The sequence below is a fragment of the Danio rerio genome, chromosome 14 (assembly GCF_049306965.1).
Source record: "Danio rerio strain Tuebingen ecotype United States chromosome 14, GRCz12tu, whole genome shotgun sequence".
NCBI classification, from domain to species: Eukaryota; Metazoa; Chordata; class Actinopteri; order Cypriniformes; family Danionidae; genus Danio; species Danio rerio.
The window spans coordinates 36,360,485-36,377,325 of record NC_133189.1 but is presented as its reverse complement, the minus strand read 5'-3'; the positions used below and the strand labels follow the sequence as shown (position 1 = coordinate 36,377,325).

Below are 16,841 nucleotides of genomic sequence, written 5' to 3'. Positions count from 1 at the left end.
ATACATTGAGTTTACCCAGTCAACCCAACCGAAGACCAGTCAGCTCACGCTGGAGGAGAGTTTGAAGAGGAGGGAGAAAATGCCCCATGACAACGCGAAGGCACAGGACATCACAGCCAAGATTGCAAAAATGACCACAATGAGTGACTTGCCATTCGCCTTTGTAGAGAACCCTGGATTTCTTATGCCAATGGAGCATGTAGAACCATGATTTAATTTTTTTAATGTATTATAGAAGTAATGGATTGGGTTTCTGGATCAGTAGATACTCAAAATCAAATGACTCTGACTCTGTGGCAAAAAAAAACTTTATCGGGACATCCCTACTGTGTTGTTGTGAAAGATGCGCACAACATCATCGATTTATATCACTGTGTCAGTAAGCTCATGCTCCAGAGTGTATTCCTAGACTGTGCCAAAGATAATAATGTTACTTAGTTACTTTAATTATTAATTAAAGAAAAAGTCACTTTTACACCTAGCTTTTATATGTGGCCAAATTGACCTTTCATTACTTTGGAAAACATTTAAAGCACAATTTGTTTATTTATTGTTTTAACCTTTGTGTACTTTTGAAATTGACTACCTTTTCATCATGTTTGTGGCTGTTTTTGCCCGTTTGACTTGTATAAGAATGACATTTTTTGATTGTAAAGCAAAAAAAAAAGCATTCTTGATTTTTGGGTTTTTTCACTAATGGGAAAAGGCAAAACTTTAAATCTTTACCTTTGATCATCAGCTGTCACCATTAATTCTTTAAATAAGCCTGTGCAAAAAAAGTTTCTCACTTTAACATGTTCTATGGAGTAAAACAACTAATGATACTGTGCGTTTAATACACTTATACATTTAAGCCAGAAACTTTTTTTTTTTTGCTGCAACTGATGATTAATAGTAAAAATGACAAATCTTACCTCTTCCCAACAGAGAAAACCAGCAACAATCAAGACTGCATGACTATATGATGTCATGGCTTTGCAATCAAAAATGTCATTAGAATGAAGTCGATGGGGCAAAAACAACCACCAACATAAAGGAAGGGTGGTAAATTTTCCCACAGTATATTGTTGATCATAGCATGTTCCCAAAGTATGTTTTAAAATAAGATCTGTCACCTAAAATCGTTTAATTTAATGAGAAACAGGGATAGTTGTGGCCAAATTAAGTCTCAAAATCTCCCCAGTTTGGATGAAAACATCCCCAAAAGTGCATAAGGGGTAATCACATTTCCTGAAGTATGCAAATTGTCATCATGTGATAAAATGTTATTTAGGAGAGAGTCCCCCCGACCCCAAAATAAAAATTCTTTCATCAGTTACTAGTCCTCCACTGTTTTGATGAGCTCAAAGAAAGATATACCTAAGACTGTATGAAAGAAAAACAGCCGTTGACTTCAATAATATTTTTTGTTCCTACTACTGATGTCAATGACTGTTTTTTCCCTCAACAATCTTAAGAATTTCTTGTTTTGTGTTCAACTGAAAAAGACATTCATAAAGCTTAGAACCACTTAAATGTGAATAAATTGTAAAGAAACTTAAATTTTTGTGTGAACTACCCCTTTAACTAAAATGTACGGCATAGACAATTTAAACCAGAACTTTTCAAATGAATCCCCAAGTCACATTTGTTTGGAAGCAAACCCCGGTCTCATGCTCTGAAAAACCCAATGGGTATATGGTTGATGAAAGTCATGTGACTAGACAAACGAACCAGGCGCATAACTTTCACTTCTGCTTTTAAAGAAGCTGAAAACGAGAAGTATCTTAACACAAGCCCGAAGCTTATTATGAACCACATTTAATTATTGACGAGTGAGAGCAACGGTTCGCAAAACAAATGGTAAATTGTAAGTGGTCTCGAACAGCACTGACTGCTGATATACCTAAACAGTGCTCTGCAAACACAAGCACAGATGCTGTGTAAATGCTATTATGTTTTATTTAAATGTGAAACTGTACCCTTCGCAAGAAATAGGATAGCTGTCGGTACTCAGCCACTGACAGGGCCTGCAGACCAAACACAAAAGCAACATCTCAAATCTCAAAATGTGGGTCACACTGACTGAAGTTGTTTTCCCTACCATCTGGATTTTTTATTTTTAAAAAGGGTTGCTTTTAAAGGATGTAAACATCAGAGTTCAGTTAAATAGTAAATTAGTCATATTTTGATTACATTTGCGAGTTTGCAAAATGGTCATGTATCAATGTTATCACATTGTTAAGCAGATAATGTTTAAATATGGAGTCACTGGGTAAGAGAATCAATGTTTGATCTGGATCTTGAATCGCCCCTAGTTGTGTTTATAAAACCAGACTCTTGTCTGATTTTTGACCTACTTGTGTTGCTTCTACTTTTGGAACTGACTTTTTTCTTGTTTGGCTTGTGTCTTTCTTTTAGGGCTTTGATGCAGAAAGTTTATATAGTGGGGAGAACTTCAACAGAGTTCTGTCGACACTCTCAGCAATAAACATCGCCACTCAAGGTAACTCGGCGCAGTGGACATGGTCTTATTTTTGTTCTGCAACTTTTTCATTTTTGAATACACTGCCTGTGTAAGAAACTATTATCTTACTTAGAGTTTTTCCTCTGGATTCCGGTCCAAATATCAAATAATAAAATAAAATAAATTGATTTATTTTATATATTTTTATTAATTGTCGGTTATTTTAATGCATCAGCACATACAAAAACAGTCTCATGTTTACAGTAGGAAAAAAAATGCTAAATAAACAAAAAAGTAATTGGGATGATACAGTTAGGTAAATATACACCATAGAATAGAAAATCCGGAGAAATTATTAATGTAGTGCCAAAAAGGTGTCCATAGCTGCCAAAAGTCATCTGACTTTTGATGTATGTCATAGGTGAGTTTCTCGAGTGGAAAAAAACGTACATACTTGACACAACCACATTTTAAAGTAGGTTACCTGAGAAGATTTGTCCACAATAAAATTACACATTTCTTTGCCAGATAGACCAAGATTAAAAACAAATGTTTGGTGTGGGAGTCAAACACATTCTCTACTCCATCATATAACAAATACAGTTCCAGAGGAAAAAGTAAATTTTGTCTTAAAGTCCTTGTAGAAAATGATATATTTTTCTCCAAAAAGAGATAATTTTGTCACAATAGCAGAAACAGTGAAGGAATATTCCTTTACATTTTTTACAGTTCAAACAATTATCAGAGGAGTTTCTGTAAATCTTTTCAGACGTAAAGGTGTAAGATAAACTCTGTTAATGAATTTATAATTGACTTCATGAACTCTTATTGATGTACATTAAGAAAACAAATTGTTACATATTTTCTTGTTTTTAGATAATACTTGGTTACATACTTTAAAATGTTTAACTTGTCTAGAAAATGCTTCGTGATTTAAGAATTTTTAGATATTTGGTCTTGGAAACAAGATGAATAGTAAGAATATCATTTTTTACAGTGTAGAGATGGGCAACATGAACACAAAATGATGATACTTCTGTTAATAATTAAGATTATAAATGTCAAATCTATATTACTTTTTGAGTTTATAAGCATATTTTTGCTTTCTGGGCGAAAGTTTAATTTACTTTTTTATTGTCAAAAAACAATGTATGCATGTCAATCAGATGAATATTTTACAGATTAGATGTATAGATTTATAGTACCTTGTATTAAAAGTTTTTTCCCCTGTTTTAGCAGACATGAAATAGAAATGAATTTGTGTTCAGTAAAAAAATAAAATGAGCTAAAATTGTATTTAAACATTCTCACTTGTTAAAATTAGACATGATCAGTATCACTCATAATATAGTTTACATTAGGGGTGCCCAAATTTGATCCTGGAGGGCTGGTGTCCTGTGTAGTTTAGCTACAACTTATTTCAACAGACCTGCCTGGAAGTTTGTAGTATACCTAGGCTGTTTCTCAATTGCAGAACGCAGAGAGCGGATTTGCGTTCTTGTGGAGACTGTTCTTGCCAAGTTACCTTGGAAGAACGAACTCTAGAGACCGTGAGAAATGAGTCCTCATGTGAGAAATGGGATGCTGCATTCTGGTCACATGACATTCAAGTGTTTTAACGAAAATTTAAACATTACAGCATTCATACAACAATTTACTGTTTTTCCCCTTTTAATTATATAACACAACAAAACCTTACAAATATACTTTGCACAATATAAGTAACAGATTTGAATGTGAATTTTAGCAAATAAACTCCTTTAATGTGTTTACACCTTTATTAAGATTTTCATGTTTATGTTTGCTTACACCCTCTCATTTACAGAAACTCCAAATAGATAATGAAGTTATTTCTCTGAACTTCAATAATAAACTGAATGCTGCGCTTCCCTCCTCCTTTATTTAGCTTCAATGATTTTTGGGACTTCTCAAGCGAGTTTTGCACTCAAGTCTGTATACACACATCCTCAATATCAAGAACACATCCAGAAACTTTCACATGTCCTCTGTTCTTGCGGTCTTAAGTTTTGAAACCGAACTTTGGCAGCTGATGATGACGTTAAACGAGAACATGAGGACACAAGATCGATGAAGAACGTATATTGAGAAACAGACCTGGAAAGAGCTTGATTAGCTTGTTCCGGTGTCGTATTGGGGTTGGATTGAGTTTGGGCACCCCTGGTTTATATCATCATAGTCATGACATGTAGCACTTTATTACTGTAGTGTATTTTTTTTCCTTCTGCCCCAAATGATAGTCGTATTACAAGAATTTTACTAGGCAGAGCAGACAGTCTAACACGTACTGCTACACTGTAAAACCCAAAAAGTTAAGATAACTCAAACCATTTGAGGAAATCGATTGCAACAAACTATTTAAATTCAAAAACTAATCCTAATGAGTACTGTGAACTTAATCCATTTGGGAAAACAAAGCAATTTGAGCACTGTAAAACCCAAGAAATGAAGAGAACTCAAACCAACTAAGTATTTTAAAACCCAGTAAGTTAAGGCAACTCAAACCATTTGAGGAAACAATTTGAGTTAAAAAAAACTAATTTATATGATTACTGTGATTTTACTCTATTTAGGTTAAAGTAATGTGGTATTTAGTTAATGTACTGCCTTCAACACTAAGTTCAAAACTCTTTTCAAATGAGAAGAATTAACTTTTAGTAAAAATTGAGTTAACAACACTCATTTAATTTAATGAAGTTGACTGTTGGGTTTTACAGTGTATGTGCAAGCCTCATATCAAAGACATTTTAGAAAATGAGCTGCTGCTGGTCACTTATAATCTACAAAAACAGTCTCTGTTTACAAGCAGGATCTTCATAATCACTCAGTGTAATGCTGCTGATGGAAATGAGCCATGTCTTTCCTGTTGCGCGTTCCCTCAGGAGATGTGGCAACAACTGTCCTCCTCCATCCCACTAGACTGGGTTTTATAACCATTGATTCAAAAGTGGTTCAGTAATCATATATTTTTAAAAGGATTATTTTACTTGCTGAATAAAAATGTCCTTATAATTTACTTATCCAATAGTCATTCAAGATGTTAGATTTAAAATGTAATTAATTCATCTTTTTAACCAAAATAGCTTGGATCTCAAAACTAGTGCCAGATAAGCTTTTGTGGTTAAAGTGCATACTTGTACTCCTCGGGTTGGATTGTTTTGAATCCTTTGAAGCTCCATTTGGATGTTCAATCCACTGAGCACTATAGACATCCACTATATCGTGATGAATCTTGAAATGTTTTTGACAAAGAAAGAACGTAATGAACATTTTTAGATCACAGGGGGGTGACTAAATTATCAGGAAGTAGGCTTGGGCGGTATCCAAATTTTGATACCGTCAAACCGCCTCCATATTTTACCCCGGTATCCGGTATTACCGGCGTAATAAAAAAAAATTATGACGTAAGGCTCAGACAGCGTCACCAAACTGTTGGCTTGAGCCTAAACCATTCAGAAACTGAATACATTCTATGCGACCGTAGGCTCGCGGAGAGAGAGAGAGAGAGAGAGAGAGCGCCAAGCGACGCACAGCATCTCTCTCTCTCTCTCTCTTTTACACATACACACACACACACACACACATCTCTCCCGTGATTTATTCAGAAATTTACTCCCACACCGTAAGAAATCTGGCCGGCTCCCGCGGTACAGCAGCGGGAATGCAGAGCTTTAATCGGGCCATAAAAATTATACCCGATAGGTCCCGAGTCCGACAGGTACATTTTGATTGACAGCTTTATTAAGTCGAACCCGTTTACAGCCCGACATTATTCAAATGTGCTCATGCACACAGCTCTAATGCATTTTTTTCAAGAATGAGTCATTTATATGTTTTAACATCATTTATTCGTAACAAGCGTAGACTATAGGCCACTTGAAAGTTGGAACAGAAATAAAATAAGTCCTACAGCTGTAACATCGTAACATCTCAGCACTCTATAGGTCTAGGTACATGCACTTAGCCTTCAAATTAGCCTACACACCAATGAAAAGAAATCTTGCTTAACAAATCAAATTAAAATAAACTCTAAATGGTGACGGGTATTTTGGCAATAACGAAATTAAGATAAAGGCTCTGCAAGATGTGTTTCTCCACTTCTCTTCACAATCTGGCATTAAGGCGGCGGTGAAGCTGAATAATAAAAGAATAATGCCACCATTAGTCTGTATACTCTGTCTAAATTATGATTATATGGTTTAATTAATATTTATTTATAATTAAAAAACCCTTTACGCACCAAGATTAGGCTACGTGTGTTTGTGGAGGAACATTAATAAATCCACTGGCTTTAGCGCAGTCTCTCACTCATGGTGCGTCCAGCAGCTGAACACCCTTTCCTGCGGCTACAGGCCGAGATGCAGAGTTCTGATCCGGCTGATTTTGCAAGTTTTAGGTAGGATTGTTTGTTCATCTTCTACCAGTCAGGAACATGCATTTAATTTTTCATGACAGCAGTTTCACTTTAGCGAATGGCCTCTTCTTTTTACCTGTCAGCTTGCGGTTTAGGGCTCTACCGTAATACGCAGTGTATGAGCGACCGCGAAATACCTGCGGCTGGAATAACCGCTCCTTATGAGCTAGTGACTGACTTGACCGCCGTCAAAATTAGCTTTTTTTACTACTTCATCATCATTTGTTTCACCTCTGCAGGGATGGATTTTAATGCAGGGATTTGGATTTTTTCGGGTCTCGCCGGGTTCGGGCAAAGATCTTCAGCTCTAATGCAGACCTCTCGTTCATATTAACCACGTCTCCCTTCTGTTCAGTCGAAACTGCCAAACTGCAGGACACTTTGAAGCGCGACTCGTCACGTCACCTCTCCCCCTCCCTCTCCCCCTTCTCTCCCTCCCTCTCCCCTTCCTTTCCCTCTCTCCTCCACACTGTCCTGTGATGACAACCACACATACGTTTTTGTAGGCGTTAAATAAAGGATATTTCATATTTTTTGACGGTATAACGGTATTGAAACTGACACCGTTGCTATTTTTAGATCCCGCGGTATACCATAATACCGTAATACCGCCCAAGCCTATCAGGAAGTTTTTATTCTGGAAGTGAACTAATCCTTTAATTCCTTTATCAGTTCAAGATGATCTTTCAAAGAATACTGGAGTAGATGTCACATGCCTGTGCAAGTTTATCCCAGTGAAATGCACAATAGGCTATTTAATTTAGTTGCAGAGCGCAGTAAACATGAGATACAAATCGCATTTCTTTCTCAGGATGAGCATGACTGACCTCTTGTATTTGCTCTGTGATCGTCAAGAGGTGATTTGTCTGGGGTCGTGGCCGCATCTGTGTCTTTCTGCCGCAGCTGCTCTCGACTACTGGAGGCAGCAGACAGTTGCTTTTTGTAGGGCCTGTCTGAACGGCTGACTGCATCTGCATAAGCATGCGGAATTCATCAGGCATGTTGTTATTCTCCATTTTTCTTTCTTATCATATGTTTCCCAGCATTCCCTGTGGTTGTTGCTTTTAGAGGACTGTGAGTCTGGCTTGTAACAGTTTGTTTTACACTTTGGCTGTATGTACATGCAAAACTTTTTTAGACAGAAACAGACCGAATCAAAAAATTCAGTCTTAAAAACAGAAATGGCTGTATAACATGGGATGTGATGGAATTTTGGTGGATTTTGCATTAGTTAATAATTTGTTATTGCATTTATTTAAAAAAAAATCATTTGTGACAAAAGCATATGGAATTTTTAGTGACAATAACAATATGAGTGTTGTTTTATTTAAGAAACACACTATTGTAATATGTACACAAACACTCAAAAAAGCTTTACAACACTAGGACTGTGCATTTTTGGGGAAAATATCTACATTCGTTTTTTTTGACATTGCGATTTCGTTTTGATTTGTGATTTATTTTTGTAGTCAAGCTTCAGCTAGATATTCTGCATCATAGCTTCTTACTGCTAAAATGCAGTTAGCGTTAGTTAAAAAAGGAACTGAAAAGTTATTAACTTCAACTTTTTTTTAAAAATAGTTTTTAAATATTCAGAAATGAAACACTAATTCTTACAGTGTTATGGCATTAGTTCTGGTGCCTTTGTGATGTTTTTTCATATGGTGTAACAGCTGCAAACAACTCTGAAATTGTTCTTTGCTGTTGCTCGCTACTAGATTGTGTGTCAGTGAAAATACTTTTTGTTGACTTTTTAGCAGGTCACTCCTTATTTAGCTGTCTGTGGTACTTTTTTAGATGCTGGTTGTTGTATTTCCTTGTGCTGTGGCAACAATTCTGCGACAGCTCTTACTTATGACTTGTTCCTGCTTTGTTTCTGTGACTTTGAAACCAAAACATTATAATATTACCATTATGCTGTGTTTCTTTGATATAACTTCATCTATTTAATGCTTCTGAAGCAGTCATCAAACTTGTTCGCACTCTCCTGTTTGTTTGTTTTATTGTGGGCATTCAACATAGATCGGCAGCACAATTCTGATTAGGCAGAGCGAAAGTATGCTCACTCAATTGGCTAGTAAGACACAGACGGCAGTCACACATTTGCTCTGGCTGGGGGACATGATGTAATACATATATATTTCATATCACAGCCTTTTATGATTAGCTCGATTAAATTCGATTAAATTTTGATTAATCACACAGGCCTTCAGTTTGGTTTTGGTTTAATTTGAAAAAAAAAACTGTAAGGTATACTACTTTTGTCCAGTAAAAGGATAATAATAATAATAATAATAATAATAATAATAATAATAATAATAATAATAATAATAATAATAAAGTATAATGTGTACCAAATTAAAATGTAATACATTTAGAACAAAAGTTTCAATTTCATCTGGATTATAATCATTTAAATATACAGTTTAATTCAGAGTTATTAGCCCTTCTTTGAATTATTTTTTTCCTTTTTTAACATTTCGCAAAAGATAACCTGCCTAGTTAACCTAATTAACCTAATTACGCCTTTAAATGTCACTTTGAGCTGTATAGAAGCGTCTTGAAAAATATCTATTAAAATATATTTACTGTCATCATGGCAAAGATAAAATAAATCACTTATTAGAAATGAATTATTAAAACTCATTATTAAACTATGTTTAGATACGTGTTGAAAAAAATGTTCTCTCTGTTTAACAGAAATTGGGGAAAAAAATAAACAGGGGGGCTAATAATTCTGATTTCAACTGTATATATTCCGGTATTGTTCTGTTTAAATTCAGCAGATTAAACTATGCATTTCAGATGTAATGTACTTGCTGTTAATCAAGTATCTGCTCAAAACAAATTCATTCATTCATTTTCTTTTCAGCTTAGTCCCATTAGTAATCTAGAAACACCATAGCAGAATGAACCATCATCTTATCCAGCATATGTTTTACGCAGCGGATGCCCTTCCAGCTGCAACCCAACACTGGGAAACACCCATACACTTACATTCACACACACTACGGACAATTTAGCTCACCCAATTTACCTGTACCGCATGTCTTTGGATTGTGGGGGAAAGCAGAGCACCTGGAGGAAAACCACGCGAACACAAGAAGATCATGCAAACTACACACAGAAAGGCCAGCTGACCCAGCCAAGGCTCGAACCAGTGACTTCCTTGCTTCAATTCCTCGTTTCAATTTCATTGACGTCTGCATTCTAATAATTTAATTTAAACATATATATATATTCCGATATTTTTCTTTTCAAATCCAGCAGATTATACTATACTATGTATTTCACATACATGTCATGTACTTAAGTATCTGCTCAATAAAAAAAAAAACAATAATAATAATATTTAAAGGCTGTTTTTATGCATTACATATGAAAATTTTGGGCGAGGCAGTGGCGCAGTAGGTAGTGCTGTCGCCTCACAGCAAGAAGGTCGCTGGTTCGAACCTCGGCTCAGTTGGCGTTTCTGTGTAGAGTTTGCATGTTCACCCTGCCTTCACGTGGGTTTCCTCCGGGTGCTCCGGTTTCCCCCACAGTCCAAGGACATGCGGTTCAGGTGAATTGCTAAATTGTCCGTAGTGTGTGAATGTGTGTGTGTGGATGTTTCCCAGAGATGGGTTGCGGTTGGAAGGGCATCCGCTGCGTAAAAACTTGATGGATAAGTTGGCGGTTCGTTCCGCTGTGGCGACCCCGGATTCATTGCAATTGCAACAACTTTAATTGCAACAACTTTAACTATGAGGTAAACACAAAACAAAACTTACCATCAGGAGCTCCTTCACGGGACTCCACACTTGTAAACAATCGCTCCATTGGGCTCGCGTCCAGCTCGCGCCATTCGCGCGGCTCTCGGTCCCGCCCAGACTCGTCAGCGCTACCAAGCCGACCAATCACAGAGCTTGCGCTACGCGTCGTTGTGACGTGTAGTTACAATTTTTGAGAGGTGCACGTCAGCGATGCCGACGGCCACGGCGAAGGGCTATGCGTCAGCGCCGTAGCATACGCCGGCGTTTGACGCAGATGTATAAATCAGCCTTAAGCCGACAAGAAAATGAATGAATGAATATGAAAATTTTAATTACATAACTACTAAAATGCTTCAACCATGCAAAGGAGACCAAATGCAAGTGGTTCTCTTGTATCTATTGCATGACTGCCTCAAGTCACAATCATTATATGTAAAAGAATGGATCATGTTCAAAAATGGCCTTTTAGAAATAAATGAAGAGTTCATTGTGGTTGGATCAATATTCATGTCAGTACAATGGTCAAGAGTTTTCCTTTTTGAGTAAATCACCATGCCAGGGAATTGTTAATCATTCCAAACAGCACTCTGCTCTTATTTATTATTAGACTGTTAATATGTAATCCTGTTTACCCATGACCCAACTTTGAATGTTTGCAAATAGCTTGGCAAACTCTATATTAAAGAAAGATTAAAGAGATGTGTTGGTTCTTAAGAATGACTCACTAATGAGGGCAGATCGATTTGACTGGATTTGTGTTAAAACGGTCTCTATGATGAAACAGTGAGGGCTTCACTCTAAAGTGTGCTCAAGGCACAGAGAAGACGTTTCTCGTCTGGCTTTATCTGGATTCTCTGTTGTGTTGGCTGTGGAGCGCTTGGAGCAGGTTCACACGCGCTGTTTGTACGCCGCGGGTGTTCGGAAGGAGCCTGCCGTGAAATCCAGCAGACGTGCTGAGCTTTTATTGTGTAGATGGAGAGGGCGAGAACAGCGACGTGTGAGTCAGTGAAGAGACCCAGAGGCCCCTGTGGAGCCGGAGATCTGTCAGGACCCGGAGAGCAACAAACAGGCCACCTGAATGTTTGCTTCTGTCACTGAGTACCGTGTGCCTTCTTCCCCCTAATTTTCATCTGTTTGAGAATGATGCATTGCACACAGCAACCTAATACTTTTTAATCGATGTCTGTACGTTTTGATGGGAAGTATTCAGTGTGGGTTTTAAGAATTGCTGTGAGAGAAAGGGATAGTTTACCCAAAAATAAAAATTCTGTCATTTACCTACTTTTCCAAACCAGTTTTTGTCTGGAAGATTTGTTTAAGTGTAGGAAATGGGTAGCCATTGACTTTCATAGTGTTTTTATTCTGCTGTTGATGTCAGTGGTCGTCCGGTTTTCACTATTCTTTATAATCTTTTGTGTTTAACCGAAGGAAGAAATCATAAAAATTTGGAACCATTTGAAGGTGAACAAATCATTTGTAGAATTAGGATTGCTTAGGATGGATCTAACAACATGTGATTCTTTTACATGTTAAAATGAGTCCTAACCGGTGTGCAAAGTTTCTATTTTAGCAACTGTTTATATTTCTGTGATGTTGTGGCAGAACAGAATCATTAATTACTATGACCACAATCATCTCAGATGCTCATTATGTGTATTCAGTGTTAAAAGACACCTATTTTACCTTTTTTACAAGATGTAAGATAAACCTTTGGTGTCTCCACAATATGTCCGTAAAGTTTCAGCTTAAAGTACCCATCAGATTATTTATTATAGCCTCCAGAATATGCTCGTTTTGATGTCTGAATACATTTTAGCTGCTTTTGTAGCCTGTGACTTTAAATGCAAAGGAGCTGCTTCCCCCGTCCCACCGCTCACATGTACATGCACATGTCTGCTTTTCATCATGCGTTATGTCAGATAAACAGCACAGTGACAGAGATAGACTCGGATGAAGCTGAAATACAGCTCATTTGTCAAAGTACCATGCAAGTTTATTTTATGTATTTGTGGTGGAGTTTCTTCAAGCCTTTCTGAAATGATGAGTTTTACACAAATGACATTTGCAGTACGCACACACATGCGAGTTTACTGACACCATGCGGCCGTGGTGATCATAGCGCTAACGAATTATACAAAATTTTTACTCTCTTTATTACAACCATGCTCTGCTTTAAAAATGTTTCAAAAATCACAGATTTAACATACATTTTTATTCTAGTGTATTTGCGAAAACGTGTTCTGTGGACATGTGCATACATGTTATTATAGACATATGGTGTCTTTCAATCAATTCAAAGGGTAGGGAAAGCTGCGCTCCTACATCCCTGTTGCGGTGGGCCTCAAAATCACTGGGATTTGGGTCCTATTTTAACATCAGTAAACTTTAAGAGACTTGTTGGGTTTCTATCACTCCAATGTGACAGTGGACACACTATACCCACATACAGTTCTGTCCAAACAGCTTACAAAAGTTGATTTTCATCATAGGTGCCCTTTAAATGTTACCTGTGTGCGTTCGAATACTATTTTTGCATGACATTTATTGTCATACTGAAAAGGGCAGCAGATAGTTCACCTCAGATCTTTAAAATAAAATAAATAGCAAACAATTTAAACATGAACGTTGTAATTTTGACTCATCATGCAACAGCCAGCGTGTTTTATTAAAGACAATGGGGTTCAATATTTGTTTATTTATTTAAACAGTTTATTTCCTTTCAAGTGTGGTGCACTATTCTGTGCTTCTAAATATCTGTGGTCATTTTATGTTTCTGTCGTGTCATGTCTGGTGTGAACTGAAATTTGCTTGTCGCTGGAATCTTGTCATATGTGGGTTTTTTTCTCAAAAAGTGATTTCTCTTTGACACTTTGTCATCAACATACGCTGGCAATTATGTGTCTGGCTTTCTGCAGTTGTTTGTTGTGACCCATATGCAAGTGTATTGAGCTGTGGACTATTGGCACAGATGACAGAATTATGAATGGTTGAGTGAATGAGAGCTGTTTAAAGATAACCGAATGAACTGACATGACTGTACTACATTTTGGCTTCGGGTTGGCATATTTGCATAATCGAGTTATGAAGTATTTTTAAGATTCTTTTGACTTTGATGTCAAATGATTCAAGCTGCTGGAAAATGCAAACATTTCTGTCAGCTGCACTGAGTTTTGCACAATTATGTGTTGATCTTGTGCTGGATTTATGTTCACATACAATACTATTTAGGAGCCTCTTATACTCATCAAAGCTGCATTTGTTTGATGACATCCAGTATGAAGGGTAGTATTGTGAAGAATAACTCTTTTTATAGTTTATCATATTTTAAAAGTTGTTTTTAACAGTCATTTCTCCAATCTCCAGTGTAACTCATTTAGTAATCATTCATATATTCTGATTAAGTGCTTAAAGTTGCCATTAAATGGAGATCAAGACTTGAATTCCCATATGATGATGTATATCTGACTAAAAAAGGGGGCAAATTATTTTTTTACCACATGGCAAATGATTTTTTACAAACATATATTAATATATAAATAATGAAGTGCACAGAAACATTGTTTATCACAAGCACTACTATATACTATACACTACCTGACAAAACCTGCATGGGCCAAAGAAAGCTGAAAGTTTGCCAAAGACAACATCCTGGTTTAGGGTTACATTCAGTATGGGTGTGTGCGAGAGATCTGCAGAGTGAATGGCCACATCAACAACCTGAGGTATCAAGGCATTTGTGGTGCCCATTACATTACAAACCACAGGTGAGGGCAAATTCTTCAGCAGGAGAGCACTCCTTTTCATACTTCAGCCTCCACATCAAAGTTCCTGAAGTCAAAGAAGGTCAGAGTGCTCTAGGATTGGCCAGCCCAGTCAAGAGACATGAACGTTATTGAGCATGACTGGGGTAAGATGAAGGAGGAGGCATCGAGGATGAATCCAAAGAATCTTGATGAGCTCTGGGAGTCGCTTTCTTCTGCAAGAACACTTTCTTTGCCAGACCAGATGACTTTATTAATAAGTTATTTGAGTCCTTGCAGAGATGTATGGATGTAGTCGTCCATGCTCATAAAGTCTTTCACAATATTATTTTTCTACTGCACCATGACTTTATATTCTAAATTGTACCTTATATAGATTTTTTTCTAAGCAAAGTCAGACCTTAATGTCTTTATTAAATAATTAAAAATCGAGCTATGATCATATTTTATTTTGTTAAAATAAGCATAATCTAGAGGCCTTTGCCTTTCTTATAAGCCACTTCTGATATCAAATGATCAACTAGAAGTCAAGTTATTATTTGTTGTTCCTAAAACTTGGATAGGCGACAAGACTTTTGTCAGGTAGTGTATACATATACAATCATAAATTTTATGGTGACTTTATGAAACATTCATTATTATCAATATTAAAAATAATTGTGTTGCTTAATATTTTATTGTGGAAACAGACAGAAAAAAATATGTATATATATATATATATGAATATATGAATTTTATTTTTTGATAAATAGAAAGATACTCTGAGAAATATTTTGTAAGATTTAAATGTTTTTGCTGTCACACTTAATCAAATTAATTTATCTTTAATTTTCATTTTATTTTTTTTATAAAGTAAAGCAAAGAAAAACTTCCCATACCAAGTTTTTAAACCGTACCGTATGTTTTATAAAAGCACTGTTAGTTCATAAGGCACTCGCAAATATGGACACCTCATGAAATGAATCATGATTTGACAATAAATCATTTACCATAATACGTGAAGTCACATTTAGGTAATCACATGACTTAAAGTAATGCGAGTGTCGCACTATTTGAAGATAGTTACACTTCCTAAAGCGGCGGCTTATTTTTAAGCTTGTCTTTCGCACATGTTTTATGTGTAAGAGGTTATGCTGAGCTGAATTGTAGAGCACAAAGCTGCCGAATTATTGAACTGTGAATTTCTTTATATCTGCATCTGTACACCTGCATCTGTCCACCCACAGATGTACTGCTCTGTAAGAAATGAAACGGACATAGACGGGTGCTGTTTTTAAATGTATATGTTTTTTCTTTTGTGTCCAGATTGTAGCAGATCATGTCCACAGTCCAACACCTCTACGTCTAGCCTATCAACTCCTTCACAAGCTGCTCCCACCTTAAAGTCCAGCAGGTCCTTGCGGAGACAGTCAAAAGCTGTGGTAAGAATCAGGAAGGTGCTGTAAATGCTGTTAACAGTTGGTCTTTTATAGCAACAACACAAAAAAGTCTTTATCATTATTGAAAAGTATGCCTGAATAGCCTTCATTAAAATAAACTTATTGTATGAGATCATTAGTTTAGGACTTCAGTTGGGTTCGATAGATTTACTTAATTTAAAAATATATATTTTTATCTTAATTTGTTTTATTTTTATAAAATAACATGTTCAAAATCTGCATCAAATTATTTCTGCTTCAAAATTAAACATTTTTGGTGAACTATTACTTTAAGAAAATGTATTTTATTCAATATTAAACACTCATTCAATGCTAAGGATTTTTTTCTACTAGCCCGATCCGACCAGTGGTTGAGATTTTGTACTTGCCCTGCCAAAATTTTCACCAGCCCAACCAGAAAAAAAACAAAAAAAAACAACGTTTTTTTCATATTTTCATATTTTAACTACTGTGTCGAAAATAACGTCTGTGAATCTAAAATTTTATAACTTTAAAAAGGTAATAAATCAACAATATGCTGTTTGAAAAATGTGCAGGTATTGTATTGCAGTTTTAAATTATTTAACAAAAGGTGACTTGCCAAACTTACGGCAAACTGTGCAAAACACCCAGTTTTTTTGTCAGGTTGTACCCATGTAAGTGTCTGCTTCCAGGACATTAGAAACAGACATTTTCTTTTATCCTCATAATTTGATGTTACTGCTATGTTGCCGTATCTTTGCTGTACTGGTGTGCATTTCTGAAAACCATTGTTAGCAAACTAAAGTTGCAACTTGCATCATAACAAACATAGTTTGCTGATTTGCCGTTTCCCAAATCCATTGTTTCAACGAACATTCGCAAACTGCGTCGCAAACGCGTATGCTTGCGACTACACCTCTGGAGCTATAGTTAGAAACATAGTTCCTAGCTATGTTCTATTCCCAGTTATACCCCCTTTGCTCTATTCCTTTAAAACATTTTAACATTTAAACTTGGAATTGTTTAAAAAAAAAAGCATTAAAGTCATCA

The 16,841-nt window shown here is 36.2% G+C and overlaps 1 protein-coding gene across 11 annotated transcripts in view; it reads left to right on the top strand.

Annotated features, from left to right (window-relative positions):
- The window catches only part of arhgef6 (Rac/Cdc42 guanine nucleotide exchange factor (GEF) 6), a 58,089-nt gene that overhangs the window by 6,003 nt on the left and 35,245 nt on the right, over nt 1-16,841 (top strand). For all 11 annotated transcript variants that reach the window (XR_012389811.1, XR_012389810.1, XR_012389809.1 and 8 more), the window contains 2 exons: nt 2,401-2,485; nt 15,697-15,812. Coding sequence is in view for 6 of the 11 variants with exons in the window: in XM_073922014.1 (XP_073778115.1) it covers nt 2,401-2,485; nt 15,697-15,812 (201 nt within the window). In the remaining 5 variants the exon portion in view is untranslated. The remainder of the gene's footprint in view (nt 1-2,400; nt 2,486-15,696; nt 15,813-16,841) is intronic.